Below are 15,927 nucleotides of genomic sequence, written 5' to 3' on the forward strand. Positions count from 1 at the left end.
GGGTGTTGAGGAGCTACGGTGATGAGTGATTTCGTGGTGAGAGAGTATGGGTCTGAGAGGTCAAGATGGTTACAAGGTTTTGTTATGGTCTCGGGAAACACAATGCACCATGGCGTAACTTAAACCACAAAGCGCAGAACAGTTTATCAGGATTTCAGTCACGAGAACTCATTGATAACAGGGCAGACTGCTCCCCAGAATACTTTGATTCATCATACTATATGAAGAAAATTTGTTTCAGTTTAACAACTCTATTTAGGATCTCAACTCTGTATTCACGTCTGCCGACTCCCTCTATTCTATTAGTCACACACGTTCTACATATATCTACATATACATATACATATTCATGTACATATTTTCACTATCCATACATTGAAACAGACCTAGCTGGACAGTCATTGTTTGAAATTATTCACTTAATATGTCTGGTCTGTTTGTATTATTACCTTTCTTGTCACCAAAAACCTGCACCTCACAAAGTCCAAAGTAAGGCCCCGCCATTATAACTGTTACAGTGTCGCCCTCTATAGGTTGTATACAGCTGAGTGTCACAGGGTTACGTATATGATCTGGAGATGATGTCTGTCACAGGTAGAACCAATACTTCCTGCTTGATGTCTGTCAGACACAGGTAGCTTTCAATACATGTTCTGTTGTTTTGTTCAATACTTCTCATTGCTGTGATAGTTTCCAATGGCTGTCACATCCTTTCCTCCAAGTGGAGAGGACGTGTTTATCGTGCATAGTTCCTTGTGTTCTTTTAAGCTTTGTTCATTACAGTTCATCATTACAGTTCATCATTACTGTTCATCATTACAGTTACATTACAGTTCATCAATTGACATTGTTCATCATTACAGTTTTACAGTTCAGCATTAGTTAATCAAAACAGTTCATCGTTTACTTTTCATCATTGGTGTTTCATTACAAATCACTGTTCACATTACAGTTTATTGTGTTCAAAATACAGTTCATCATTACTGTCAGCTCATTGTTCATCAAAATCATTACAGTCATTACGTCATCATTACAGTTCATCTTTGTTCATCATTACAGTAGTGTTCATCAGAGTTCATCATTGTTTCATCTGTGACAATAGTTCCATGTGTTCATCATTACTGTTTTAAAGCTATTACAGTTCAACATTACTGTTCATCATTACTGTTCATCATTACAGTTCATCATTACTGTTCATCATTACAGTTCATCATTACAGTGATCATTTATTAGTAAAACCGAGAGAACACAACTTACCGTCACTAAGGAGGTAGATTGTCATCCGGCTGATTAGGAACGTTCCACCAAGAAAAACATGCCAGCTGGCATTCCCACCACCATGTTCGTCTGTATGTGAACAACTACCACTGTTCCAGTCTGTGCTGAAATCCCCGTCAACAGCTTTACCGGCATCATATGTCTGTCCACCGGTATTGTCTGTCCATGTGCTGCTCTGACTGGCAGGTTTACCATGTGCGATGTTATCTGTCAGCAAAACGATAACATGTTATAACAGTAATGGTATAAATAATAGAGTGTGTGTTTGTTGTATCTAGGCCATATCTATGAAAGTATACTTTGTGTTCATTGAAACGTAAAACATATTTCCTACCTAAGTATGAGGTTTGAGGTTTGCTTACCTTGTGATTCTGCTCACGCAATGTTACCTCATAAGACACACCTTTCTGAAGTTAATGTCAATGTCAGTTGTGAGCTAAGATTAATACTGAGCTATAACGAAGATAATGGTTTCACCAGTTTCTGTTGAGTGGATATATTAACCTCAGATTTAGTTATTACATTAGCTATTACAACTGCTATTGTACCACCGCTATGTGTACCACCGCTATGTGTACCACCGCTATGTGTACCACCGCTGTGTGTGTACCACTGCTATGTGTACCACCGCTATGTGCTATGTGTACCACTGCTATGTGTACCACGCTATGTGTACCACCGCTATGTGTACCACTGCTATGTGTACCACCGCTATGTGTACCACCGCTATGTGTACCACCGCTATGTGTACCACCGCTATGTGTACCACCGCTATGTGTACCACCGCTATGTGTACCACTGCTATGTGTACCACCGCTATGTGTACCACTGTGTACCGCTATGTACCACCGCTATGTGTACCACCGCTATGTGTACCACCGCTATGTGTACCACCGCTATGTGTACCACCGCTATGTGTACCACCGCTATGTGTACCACCGCTATGTGTACCACCGCTATGTGTACCACTGCTATGTGTACCACTGCTATGTGTACCACCGCTATGTGTACCACTGCTATGTGTACCACTGCTATTGTACCACCGCTATGTGTACCACTGCTATGTGTACCACTGCTATGTGTACCACTGCTATGTGTACCACTGCTATGTGTACCACCGCTATGTGTACCACCGCTATGTGTACCACCGCTATGTGTACCACTGCTATGTGTACCACTGCTATTGTACCACTGCTATGTGTACCACTGCTATGTGTACCACCGCTATGTGTACCATGTACCACCGCTATGTGTACCACTGCACGTGTACCACCGCTATGTGTACCACCGCTATGTGTACCACCGCTATGTGTACTATGTACACATCCATAAACGCAAAGTTAATTCTTAAAAAGAAATGTAAACAATAACCATTTCAAAAGCAGATTATTTAAACCTAAAACACAAACACCTTAAGTCAACACAAGGCCTTGCTTACCACGGACTGGACACGTGACAAACCGAGCAACTATAAAAACCTACGAAAGCTGTCCGCTAATAGGTGTTGCCTACTGTTTTAGGATCATGGAGTGAGTGAGTGAGTTTAGTTTTACTCCGCACTCAGAAATATTCCAGCTATATGGTGACGGTCTGTGAATAATCGAGTCTGGACCATGCAGTGATCAACAGCATGAGCATCGACCTGCGCAACTGGGAACCCATGACATGTGTCAACCAAGTCAGCGAGCATGACCACCCGATCAAGTTAGTCGCCTCTTACGACAAGCATGGGTTACTGAAGATCAATATTCTAACCCGGACCTTCATGGGTCTTAGGATCATGGAACCTTACTGCAAATTGTAAGCCAATCAAATGCCATTACCTGCGAGTTATGTATTTTTGCTTACATTTTGTTTGTAATTACTGACTATACTGGCTTCATCTCGACATTCGACTGAGGACGAAAGTGGAACTACTCTCATCTATGTCTCCTCTATCCATACACGAATGATCTACTCCCGATAAACATAACTATTTCCAACAAAATACCAAAGATATATTGGCACACTACCCATGCATGTCAAGCAGCGAATCATCAACATGTTTTACTAAAAAGGTTTAGTCACTGAATGGTTACGGTATTGCAGGAGACGATACATTCCGTATTGTCATTCTGGACTGTAGTTGTGTCATTATCGTGACTTTAATACGCTTCCGAGCATCACGAAACACAAAACTTGAAGCCAAAAGATGACCTTGAATTTGATGTTATAAACAATATCGTCATAAATGTCCAAATATCAAGCAGTTCCACCTCGTTGCATGAATCTCTTTTGTGTTCGACTATAAGCACAGACAAGTTAGTAAGTAAATAGGTAGGTAAGTTAGTAAATAAACAAAAAATAAATAATCATATAAACAAACAAACAGATAAACAATGCTTGGTGTTTATGTATAACATCTAAGTGTAAAGAACATAGCAGTCTAGAACTTACGCATCTGACAGTACGTTCCAGACCAGTCTGTCTGACAAGCTGGAGGAGGCACTGAACACACGTCGGGGGAGGACTGCATCCATTCTTGTAGTGACAACTTGATCCTGGTCCTCGTGTAACATATAAGTAACATACTGACAGAGCAGATTGTGAAGGGGAATACATAATTCATAGCTCTGAATTCGAATAGTTTACTCTTTCTGTCAAGGTGATCCGACAAAAGTCAATCAGTTCATCTGTTCACACAGTTTATTCGGCCACCGCTAAGAAGTACACATATAGATTGTCAGGAACCTACTCTAACCCGGAATACCAACACAGGAATCTAAATAACTCAATTGTACCTTGTGCAGCTGTAACCGACACGGCCTGGATGATCACCAACAGACAGATAACAGAACTCATCTTACACAGGTCGGGTACTGAAACAAACTTGATTTGTAGTAATGAAATGAAAATTAGAAAAGGTAATCACAGGATACAGTAGGGAATAAAGCTAATGCACCATATAGGTTGCAAAACAACTACTTGTTAGATGCCTTTTTGTACAATAAGTGCAAAAATTGCTTCGAGGAAGATTCAGTTAAATATTCAGTCATCTGTGGCTATAACGAGCGCCAAAAGCTACATTAGGATATCAAAATATAGATAGAATCACTTGTGTCAATTTTGAACAATTAACCTTCAAACTAACGCGCATACCAATCGAGAATGAGTGATGAGGAAAGCAATATCAGCTGTTTGTTCTTACACAAGCTGTATCCATTATTACGTAACAATGGTTTTCGTCGAAGCAGACATAATGAATACGTAAGGTCACTGTTTACAGTTATACCTAGTGTTCAACACTTTGGACTATTCCTTCACATAAACCTTAGCTGACGCATTGTTCAAATCATGCAAAAGCAAACAAGTGTTCCCAAAATTCGAAAAACAGATCCCGAGTATCAGCTTGCAAACCTCTGTATTGTTCTTCAGAAACTACCTCGTGCCAGTCCTTTGGAGAATTGGTGGGCGACGACAAAGTTTACATTGTAGGTATATAAATCAACATCCGTGCAGTGTAATACACTAGACATATATATTCTCTTTCAGCGTTCTCCATGTGCTTTTTGTGCATTTTATTTACTTGTGAACACACATGCCTACTCCGATGCAAATCGTTAACCTTCTGTTTTTCAAAAAAAAGCGTCGAACAATTCTTGCTTAAAGTTGTTTAATTAGATTTACAACATTGAAGGTTACAGTAAATCTTCCAATTGTAAATCTTCCAATTTACAACATTTATGGTAGACATGTGGAGGACATGTCCAAATCTGGCGCAACAGTCACACAATTCTCCATTTGGACATGTACCACATGTACCTATTGTTTCAGATGTACAATGGAATTGTCTTTGCGTGTGTTTATGACCGGTGTCATCGTTGGGGCAGGATACGTTCATCTTTCCGCCAACACCTGGTATCATCACTGTCTAAATTGTTGGATATCGTCGGAATCGTCCAATCAACCCTGCTTTTAGCAGAGATCTCTGATAAATCTTGAAAGGGTTGTGTAATATACTGAACCGAAAAGAAACGCCACCTTTCAAAACCAAATGCACAATTTTGTTCTACCAAGGTGGTGTTTTTATTATGATTGTACTGTTATATCAACATGTTTTTCAATCCATATTGACAGTTATTACCAACATCAGAGTGTTTTCTAACGAAAAAGCATATAGACCAAACGCACCTAAAAAGGCGGACATGGTAAAAGATTCCGTAAGACATTCGAGAAAATGAAAATGCGCGTGCATATCGTGACAGCCCTACCAATGATAAAGAGTCCCAAACTTGCCTGAAATCATTCTTGTTTTGACACATTCGCTGCACCACGACTTACGAGAGATCAGAGGAACCAAGCCTTGGGACGACTAAAAGTTGGCCAGACTGCACGGAGGGTAGCCAATCATGTTAATGTTCATGTTAGAACAATCTACCGATTGCAGGAGCGGTATCAGGTCACAAACAGCATTCAAGACCGTCCACGCAGTGGGCGACCTCCAGTAACATCACAGCGTCAAGACCGAGGGCAATGGGCAACTCAGAATCGAAATTGGCGTCATCGACAATGGAGAACAGTGTTTTTTCTGATGAAAGCCGATATTGTGTTTCGACAGCCGATGGCAGAGTGAGAGTATGGTGAAGGCGTGGAGAATGGTTTTCCAATGAGTGTTTTGTTGAAAAGAGACTCGTGGGTGGTCCAAGCATCATGGTGTGGGGTGCAATCGGTCTGAACCAGAGAGTTGCCCACACTTCCAGAGCAACATTGGACTTCTTAGGACAACATGGCATCCAAACCCTACAATGGCCGGCACTCAGTCCGGATTCAGGTCCAATAGAACACCTTTGGGACGAGATTCAAAGACTGAATGACCTTCAACCGAGGCCGACAACTGTGGTTGGGCTCGATCAGGCATTTCGAAGAGTCTGGACCCAAGTGCCTATGGCCTTCATCAACTGGCTAATTCATTCCATGTACAGACAATGCAACGCCGTCATCAATGCTCAGGGAGGCTACACACGATACTGACTTTGAGGCATCCTAATGGTACCATTTTTGGTGATTGTGTTTGTGTGAACTAAATGTGATTCGCGAAAATGTTGTAACCATAATTATCAAGTTTGAACTCAATCATACGTTTTGATTGTTAATTACAGCGAATTAAAGTGTGTGCTTTAAGAAACCTGTATCGGTTTTGCGGTTCAGTATATATGGGTTATTTGCATCCATCTATTATATTGACTTGTATCATCGCATCAATTCGACTCACAAGTTTTCAGCGACACGGTAACGTTCGCAATGTTTACATTCCCACAATGCAATCGTGGAATGTCGCTTGACTACTCAGCTTCATCTGGATGTACTGATCTAAACTTACGTTGGTAGTAGAAATGCGACGTTCATATTGCCCCATATGGTTTACGTTAATGACAGATGTAATTAAAATAATTCAGAGAAGATATTTAATCCGAACGTAAACCGTCATCAAACTGTTATCATTTGTTTTTTTCTGGTAACGTTCGTCTTAACGTAGGGGGGCAGACACATCAATAGAACAGCGCGCCAGTTAGCCCTGTGCGAGGATTCTTCATTTAGGTCACCGACACCGTCGTTTGTTTTCTGCCTTAAATTGATCGTAATTATCCTTAGAAAGTATTAAATTTGGCATCTTAGAAAAGAAATACAGTTCGCTCTACCACCATGTTTAGTGTAATAAAGCACACTTTTGCCCTGAACTATTATAACGTTATGGCACTCGGACGCAAGCGTCCTAGTACTTTAACTATAATAGTTCAGGGCGAAAGTGTGTTTTATTACACTATACATGGTGGTAGAGCGAACTGTATTTCTTAAATAGATAATCCAATCCGATGAACTTGGTATCACGATTTTAAAATAATGCAGGTGAGGTTCCCCACCAGAAACTACTTTAAAGCTGAAGATTCAACGTAGGTTTATAACATTGTGTTTTGACAATCTTTAGTAGCACGGTGTGTATTACAGTGGTGTTGAAGTACTATGTTTTGATGCTTTTGCTGTCAAATGAAATCTGGAACATTCTACTATAGCATAGACTAATCCAGCATACTGTGGGACACTCTGGAACGTCCGTAGACTACATAGGAGGGCAGGTGCATGGCTCTATGATATCACATTACACCCAGTGCAGCGGTTGTGTGAAGATCATAGATTCACCTGTTACTGCTGAGAGAAGATATTAGCCAAGGCTTAAATTGCTAGTTGTATTGCTGTTATATGTTATACAATTGAAATGTCTCCTTGCTAATAAACGTGATGAAAATGATATAACACCAAGTGAATGGTTTGTATACTTTAAAGATCTTTAAATCCTTCTGATAGTCAAACTGAACTTGATCACGATGTTGCACATTTTCTTGAAAATCATGATAGTTTTCCATGTGAAAAATGTTTGAACATTGATATGTTATCAGATACCATCAGCCATGAGGAAAATATTAAAGCGATCTCTGATATTAAATCGGGCAAGTCACCAGGAATAGATGGCCTTCCACCAGAATTCATGAAGAATGCACCTTCCCTTGCTGATCATTTCTATGCATTGTTTAATGTTACTTTAGATTCAGGAGTATTTCCCTCTGCTTGAAATGTTGGTTTACTGGTACCTATCTATAAACAAGGAAATATATCTGATCCTAACAACTATCGGGGAATATCCATGTTAAGTGTCATTGGAACAATTTTCACTTATGTTCTTGAAAAAAGACTGCGTAGCTGGGCCGAGTTTAATGCTTTACTTAATGAAGGGCAAGGAGGCTTTAGAAATGATTATTCTACCATAATATGTTCTCACTCCATTCTTTAGTTCATAAGTACCTGCGTAAAGCAAAGCATCGTTTTTATGTAGCTTTCATCGATTTCTGCAAGGCCTTCGATCTTATTGATAGAAAAAAAAGTATATAATCTACTTGAAAAGGGTGTACACGGCAAGATGTATAAAATCAGTGAGAACATGTACTCAGATGTATGTGCCTCCGTTCGTTCTGGTAAATCTAGAATAGACTTCTTTACAACCAATAATGGTGTTCGCCAGGGCTGCATGCTCAGTCAGTTACTTTTCATCCTATTCATCAATAAACTTGCAGACGATCTCCATCATGGCAATACTCGTGGAATTTATGTAAATGAATACATAGAAGCTATTAAGATATTACTGTTCGAGGATGACGTTGCACTACTAGGAGATAGCATTGTTGATTTACAAAGAAAATTAGACATTCTTGAAGATTTTTGTAACACGTGGGGCTTTGAAGTAAATCTGGATAAATCTCAGGTGGTTGTTTTTCGAAACGGAGGACGCGTTAAGAGAAATGAAAAAGGGTTTTTTAAAGGTCTACCTGGAGAGGCCACCCCTTATTATAAATATTTAAGAATTGTATTTTCATCTCGTTTAGTTTGGTCCAAAGCATGTGAAACGCTATCTTTACAAGCCAAACGTGCATGTTTCCCTCTGTTTCAACTGTTCACCAAGTATCAAAGTATGTCTTTAACTATTGCTCATAATATATTTGTCAGTACTACTAAGATACTACCAATTCTAACCTATGGAAGTGAAATTGGGGCTATACTTATAGAACGTGTATTGAAAAGGTTCATAGTGAGTACTATAAAAGATTTCTGTCACTCAGTAAAAAAACTGCACCATATGCTGTACTTGGAGAAATTGACAGATTTAACTTTTGGGTACATTACCATTCAAGGTGTATTTAATATTGGTGCCGAATTATAAGTATGGACCAAAATAAATACCCGAATGCCTGTTATAAGATGATGAAAGCCTATGATGATAACGGAGGCACAAACTGGGTTTCACATGTTCGAATGCTTCTATTTACTACAGGTTTCTCCTATGTCTGGTTAGCCCAAGATTGTGGCGATGTAAATCACTTCATGTTTGAGTTCAAACAACGCTGTATAGATATTAATATACAACACTGGAATAGTAAAATAAGAAACTCATCATTTCTTGTAAATTATGGTACATTTAAGTCACTTCTTGAACCTGACCTGTATATTTCCTGTGGCGCATTAAACAAAGATCTTATGCGAATGTTGATCAAATTCCGATGCCAATCACATAACTTGAATATACAAAAACAACGTTTTTCAAAGATAATTGCCCCATATAAAGAATTAGTTTGTAACAAATGTACTTTAAACGTGCTTGAAGACGAATATCACTTGTTGCTAATATGTCCATTTTATAACCGATGCAGATCCCAGATACACAGTGTCACTGTTCTTAAAGGAATATGTATATACCTGAAGCAAAACCTACGTTAAAATAATTGTATTATGAATTATATTTCAACTCTACACACCATGACATTGTTGTATTACCTGTTGTACTCTTGGCCACATGGCCTTCCATTCTGACTACAGTGATCATGAACCTGAACATATGTTATACCACCAATGTAATTGAGCTACAACCGAACTGTGTACTGTCGCTCATCAATAACAATACAAAACTTTCAGTAATTTACATTGTTTTGTAAACGTATTTTGTTTAATAATTTTGGTTTCACCCCGAATTCTTTTGATGACAGATTTCTGAATAAACTTAATGTTTCACTTAGGAAATCGATACATGCAGTTCAGTGCTTTCTTGCTTAATAATCGTACCCAACATGCTTGGGTCGTGATTCACATAGTCTATTTGCAGATGTCTATAAGTGCGGAATAACTACGTTGATGCCCAGGCATGTGCTACCTGACAGGACCAGATCGCTGGGTATTTCTCGGTCGTGACAAAGCGAAAGACCCTAATGAGGGTCATACTGTGCTGCACGGAGGCGACTCTCTATGTAAAGGTATGCTATGAAACCCGTAAAACATGTGCGTTTGCGCGCGTGCGTGCGTGCGTGCGTGCGTGCGTGTGTGTGTGTGTGTGTGTAATCCATTTTGCAAACAGAACAACATGATGGCTGGCACGGGACTGTACATTGACCCTCCTGAGAGATGTCACATTTAACTTAACACGACCTCCTCTGTTATAGCATTGTGTTTCTTATTCTGAATGAGTGAGTTAAGATTTTAAGTCACATCGGCAATATTTCAGCCATATCGTGACTACAAACGAGTTATAATTTTACAATAAGATAAAGGTAAATTATAATAACCTGTCAGCAAAGGACAGTAAAACAACTAGTATATCACAGATTTCAATTTAAAACTAGTAATTAACACTAAAATACTTTAACTATAGAGGACGATACAATATAAAAACAGGCTATACATTGCCAACAACTGAAGTTAGATCACCATACTAGGGACCATGGGGACTTACAGTACTCTTGCTACCTGCACGGACCCTAGCTGGATTTACACCATCCATTCAGCCGTTAGCAATTTAGATAAATCTAGCCATAGATTAAAATAACATATATACTACGATTTAAAATAGTAGTAGGTTTAAATTTACTGTGAATGCATTGGGACTTATGTACCCTCTCAGGAGGACAATAATTTTACAATACTTCAACCCCTTTGAGGGTACAGCCACTAACAATCTAAGTTACTAATCTGAACTACCAATCATTAAAATACATCTATCTACAGAACATATTAATGAGAATTCATCAATCAAATCAATTTCTTGTAAAGACCAATAATTAAATGAGAATTAACAGAAGTAAAAAGATCCTTAACTGTTTTCACACTGAAATATTTATCCCTTATGATGGAGAATTCAACACAGTCAAGCAGGATATGCTTGACCGTGACTCTCTCATCACAAGGGGTACAAAAAGGAGGATCTTCACCTTTTAACAAGTATTTGTCAGTATAACGCGTATGGCCAATGCGACATTGTCGCATAATGACTTCTTCAAATCTGGATTGACAACCCAAGTAGGTGTAACCGATAGTTGGTTTAATTGCATGTAACTTATTTGTTTCTTATTCTGTCATTTACACAGTGTAATTTCAATAACATGCAGACTCTTCCGTCAGACACCGAGTTATGCATAATACTGTGAAGAAAATGAAATATGTTTATCGCTATGCCAGATGTTGTATTGTCAGGCTAAGTGAATAAGAATGACGGTAATGTTGAATTTTACACATTGGACTATACTTCAGGTATATCACGGCGTGATACCTCCATGTCAGCGTGACCTGAACCAGGTCTGAGACCACCTTTGGTACACCTGAGATTGGTGCTGAGAAATAATTACAAGGAAGAGACTTACCTTTTGTGCAGCCTTCGTCTGAATCACACCAGGTCAGTGTGTTTTAAACAAGGAAGCAAATCACAACACGAGGTCAATGTGGACGGCACACATCAACGATAAAATGTGTTGTCACTCTTCCACACACACATGACACTTGTAAAATGATATCATTTGTAATTTAAGGATATGAACGGGTACAATAATATTTGTGAAGCCCATTTCTGGTGTCCCCGCCGTGATATTGTTGGAATATTGCTAAAAGCGGCGAAAAACTAAAACGCACGAACTATTGATGAATATTCGACATGTCCTTTTACTTCAGAGATAATCACAGAATATGTTATCTTGACCGTCACGGAGAAGTGGAATACTAAAGAAAGGGAATATTTTCAAAATATTCGCTGGAAAATCATCTACCATTTTCATGCCGTTTGGTTTAAACATATTTTATTGTCCAAAAGACAAGCGGGATTAGGCACAAGTGCACCACTTATGGTCGCCTTCTCCCTAAATACAGTTGAACATGATATTACATAATGGGGCAGTACAAGTTACAGTGGAAGCTTGACATGGAGGAAACATATGCAGTGTTGGTATACATATATACAGTGTTTTACAGGATATATACAGTGTTTTACAGGATATATACAGTGTTTTACAGGATATATACAGTGTTTTACAGGATATATACAGTGTTGATATACATATATACAGTGTTTTACAGGATATATATACAGTGTTTTACAGGATATATACAGTGTGCTGGAAAGTGGAAAATGTGCATCTCATACATTTGCAAGTTCTATACAGTACATCATGTATATATAGACAGAACTATAACAACAGTTTGGAAACAATTAGCTGGCGAATCTGTTTGTAGATTCAATATACTTGTGTACAGACAGGAATATATTTTTATTCATCAAATAGTTTAGGTTAGGGTCACCGAATATGATTGTGCAGTGTCCTCCAAATTTATCATTATCTGAGAATAGCAATTTTCTGAAGTCATCATATAAAGTACATTCGAAAAAAGAAATGAAATGAATTTTCGCATGGCGCGCCACATTGACAGGCAATAATATCAGATAAGTTAACCCGAAACAGGTCGGAATTTAATGTGCTGCAACTATGCCTCAATCTAGTGTGCAATACATTTGTGTATCTCTTATCGCAATTGTAATACTAGTATGTCGGTGGCAACGCGGATTGCTCCGATGCGACAGTTTTAAAAGAAGATACCGACGGACTGTTACTTACTTTGCCGGTCGACTAGATTATTCCATTGACATAATGTATCTATAATATAGGATCTTTTAAACGCGGATGTCCGTGCAAAAGGTATTGGCGTAACTGGTGATTGGGCTTCAGTAAACCCCACCACAGTTACCTATTAATTATGGTCGTTCCACATTGTTCGGGGAGATAGTAGCTCTAGCGCTCCACTCGCTTGGTCCGTTGCAGGATGCTAAGTCAAGGAGTGAGGGGTCGGACTTCGTGACTCCTAATTAACCACATAACATTCATGTACTGGCACACATACATTCAAAGATAAACGCAACACAAAGTTTATACTCACATAGTTTTACTCTGTCTCAGTCCATCTCTCTAACTACAACTTCAACAACAGACAGGGCAGGTTCGTACCACACGGGGCAACTGAGTGGCGTGGACTGGCTTCCGTCACTAAAAAGCGCGCACCACTCGCTCAGTGCCCAACCAGCTGTCTTTTTATATGGTTCGAGCCTGGCCTGATCTTGATCACATGTTTGATTCGTTTAGCCTGTATCCGACCTTGTACTCATGAATATTACGATTGGAAAAGTACCGGTAAGAATCGTTCGGTCACTCTCCCCTTTGTTGTTTGTTTAAATATAATTAATCTGTTATGTCTTTCAGAACAAATGTGTTCTGTCTCTCTTTCCATAGCCTACGGCTAAACGCCATTCTAAGGAGACTTTCCGTCTCCATACCGTGCCTAACCGTTATGACTCATGAGCAAAAGTTCAAATCTAAATACGGAATCTGATGTAATTCCCTCGTGGTTTTAGGGATGCATTTTACATCCTCCGCCTGTGGACAAGAGCTGCCCACAGCTCGGATATATTAAACATGAGCACAGGTCAGATATATGAAAAGTTAAACACAATGAACACCATCGAAGCAAAAGAGGATCGGTAATTTCTGAGAGGAAATGATATCCCATTTCAAACTTTCGAAATATTCGGAAAAAAGTCGAGGATACTGTACCTTAAAAACGAGCATGCCAAGGAATAAGAGAATGATCCTATGTTACTTCGGGGAACCACAAAGCATATACATCATACATATATTATGAGATGATAACACAACAATAAATTAAAGTCAATAGTAAATGTTAAAATGTCTTCAATATGGCCAAATATGGCACCACCATTCACAAAAAGTTCTGATGTCTCTGGTCCCATCGAATAAACTGGCACACGTCTACTGGAAATGTTCTGATTGTCACTGGATATACACTGAACGCTGTTCACTCTGTGCGAGGCCACAACAAAAATGAATGTCTGAACACAGGGCCGTGTATCACACAACATAGTTCTTGGCTTGGTCATCAAAGTGAAGAGACGAAATCTTCTGCACACTGCGAGAGTGAGCTCTGTATTTTCACTGAAGATGTACCCTGTTGCTTTCGCAACTTGTAGTTGGGGAACATCGTAGAGGTCTTGCAGTGTCGATCGTCACTGATGCGCCTTCGTGGGCGGTGTTCAGCGTCCCAACCCTTGCGATAGCGTTCGCGGGTAACAGCAAGCGTGGAGCCAGATAATCGATGTGGCGTGGACCAGACGACATTTGGGGAGGAGCGTTTCTGTTCTCCCGTCCGAATGGGGTCCGGCCATTAATCTACAACACTTGAAACGTGTGTTAAACCACGACGAATATAATTAGTATTATGATATACATTGGATACGACAGCAATACATGTTAAAACATGACACGCTCTAATAAATGGCAACCTGTGTACAGATCACAGTAGACAATAACAGCATTCTTGACTGCTGACTGCGTGCCCAATAACAATTTGAGTCCATTATGTTGCATGAATATTCTCTGACACCTATGTAACATGGCATCAATAAATAGGAATCAAATGTTATTTGAACCATGGACGACATCTGTAATACCTGTGATAGGTTAAATAGGAGCAAGTTACTCACAACATTCAGTAAATGCTTTGCAGTTTAAAACAACAAGAACGGTGGGGTAGCCTAACAAGCGTTGGCTCGTCATAGATGACATGGGTACAATGTGAAGATGGACTCAGAGAACATACATTGAAAATATGTGATGGACTGAGATACATTGAAACAAGGATACATATCGACTATAGAACAAGAATTTTGTTTGTTCTCTTCGTGTATACATGGGCACATGAACAAGCATAGATATAGGTACAGGTTAATACACTGACTAAACCTTATTTCAAGTTACTCAATAATCAAAGAGTACAAAATTTGAATTAAAACAAAAACGTGGAACCGTGAGTGTCCGCCAGCCGAGAAGAATATTCGGGTAATACATCCGATTGGTAAGAAGTATGAACAAAGAGAGACCGATAGACAATAGACTAGAAGGACGGTATTCAATTCAGCGGAAACGAGTCAATAATGTCCGGTTCAGGCTTTTCAGAATCTGATGACCAAGAGGAATCATCAGGACAATATGGGTGCGACGTAGAGATGTGTGGCTGGGCTTGAGGGGACAGCGGTTGTGAGGGAGAGAGTTGTTGCACAGACGCGTGTGAAGAGGATGGTGTTGGCGGAGGTGGTGGGGGTTGTGCGTCTCGTGTTGCAAGGGGTTGCGGACTGGTCCCCAAACATCGAGAAAGAGTAACGGGGCGGCGCAGCATTAAATGCCGTTGAAGGCATGCTGTTACTTGCGGCGAATCAGCCGTCGGATGTGCCGGTAACGAGACTCGGCCTCCAATATAGGGATACCACAAGCAACACAAAATACGTCAGGTGCGGCTAACGACCATAACGGCATAGCCCGAAATCGGAGCGCGCAGTCAGCATGGATTGTTGCAAAGCAACAAGGAAGGGGCCATACCATTGCCGTCGCTGCTTCGGTAATTTGAACTTTACAGAGAACCAAATGGGACTGTTTAAGCCACCTCTCGTATCGGTCCCTTGTTCTCTCGACCACACTGACCACTTGGGGGGCATGAAACGCCAACGCACCCGATACGTGTTGTAATATGTGACACCCTGGCAGACCATATTCCATTTCTAAAAATAAATGAAATTAGCAAATGATGTCTGGTATAACGGCATAGCTTCATGTGCCAGCATGATCCATGTGGCCATTTTACAGAATGGATTTGGGCGTGATAAGGCCGTCTGGGCGCATACCATAAACAGATTAGGCGCCTGGAAACATTCAGCAAGGATTGTTACCTGCTCCAAAAGGGTGT

General features: G+C 39.9%; 1 protein-coding gene across 2 annotated transcripts; it reads right to left on the reverse strand.

Annotated features, from left to right (window-relative positions):
- Positions 1-1,263: 1,263 nt before the first annotated feature.
- On the reverse strand, positions 1,264-11,554 carry LOC124286195. 2 transcript variants are annotated; one of them, XM_046722540.1, is made up of 4 exons: positions 11,493-11,554; positions 4,059-4,136; positions 3,715-3,818; positions 1,264-1,485 (listed from the first exon to the last, which is right to left on the reverse strand). In XM_046722540.1, the coding sequence occupies exons 2-4, from the start codon at positions 4,117-4,119 to the stop codon at positions 1,291-1,293; spliced, it is 360 nt and encodes a 119-aa protein (XP_046578496.1). In that variant the 5' UTR covers positions 4,120-4,136; positions 11,493-11,554; the 3' UTR covers positions 1,264-1,290. The 2 variants fall into 2 exon arrangements, with proteins under 2 accessions (XP_046578496.1, XP_046578495.1); XM_046722539.1 differs by having other exon boundaries at positions 3,715-3,824.
- Positions 11,555-15,927: the final 4,373 nt, after the last annotated feature.

Source organism: Haliotis rubra, unplaced genomic scaffold (assembly GCF_003918875.1).
Source record: "Haliotis rubra isolate DU_JTF1 unplaced genomic scaffold, ASM391887v1 Scf378, whole genome shotgun sequence".
NCBI classification, from domain to species: Eukaryota; Metazoa; Mollusca; class Gastropoda; order Lepetellida; family Haliotidae; genus Haliotis; species Haliotis rubra.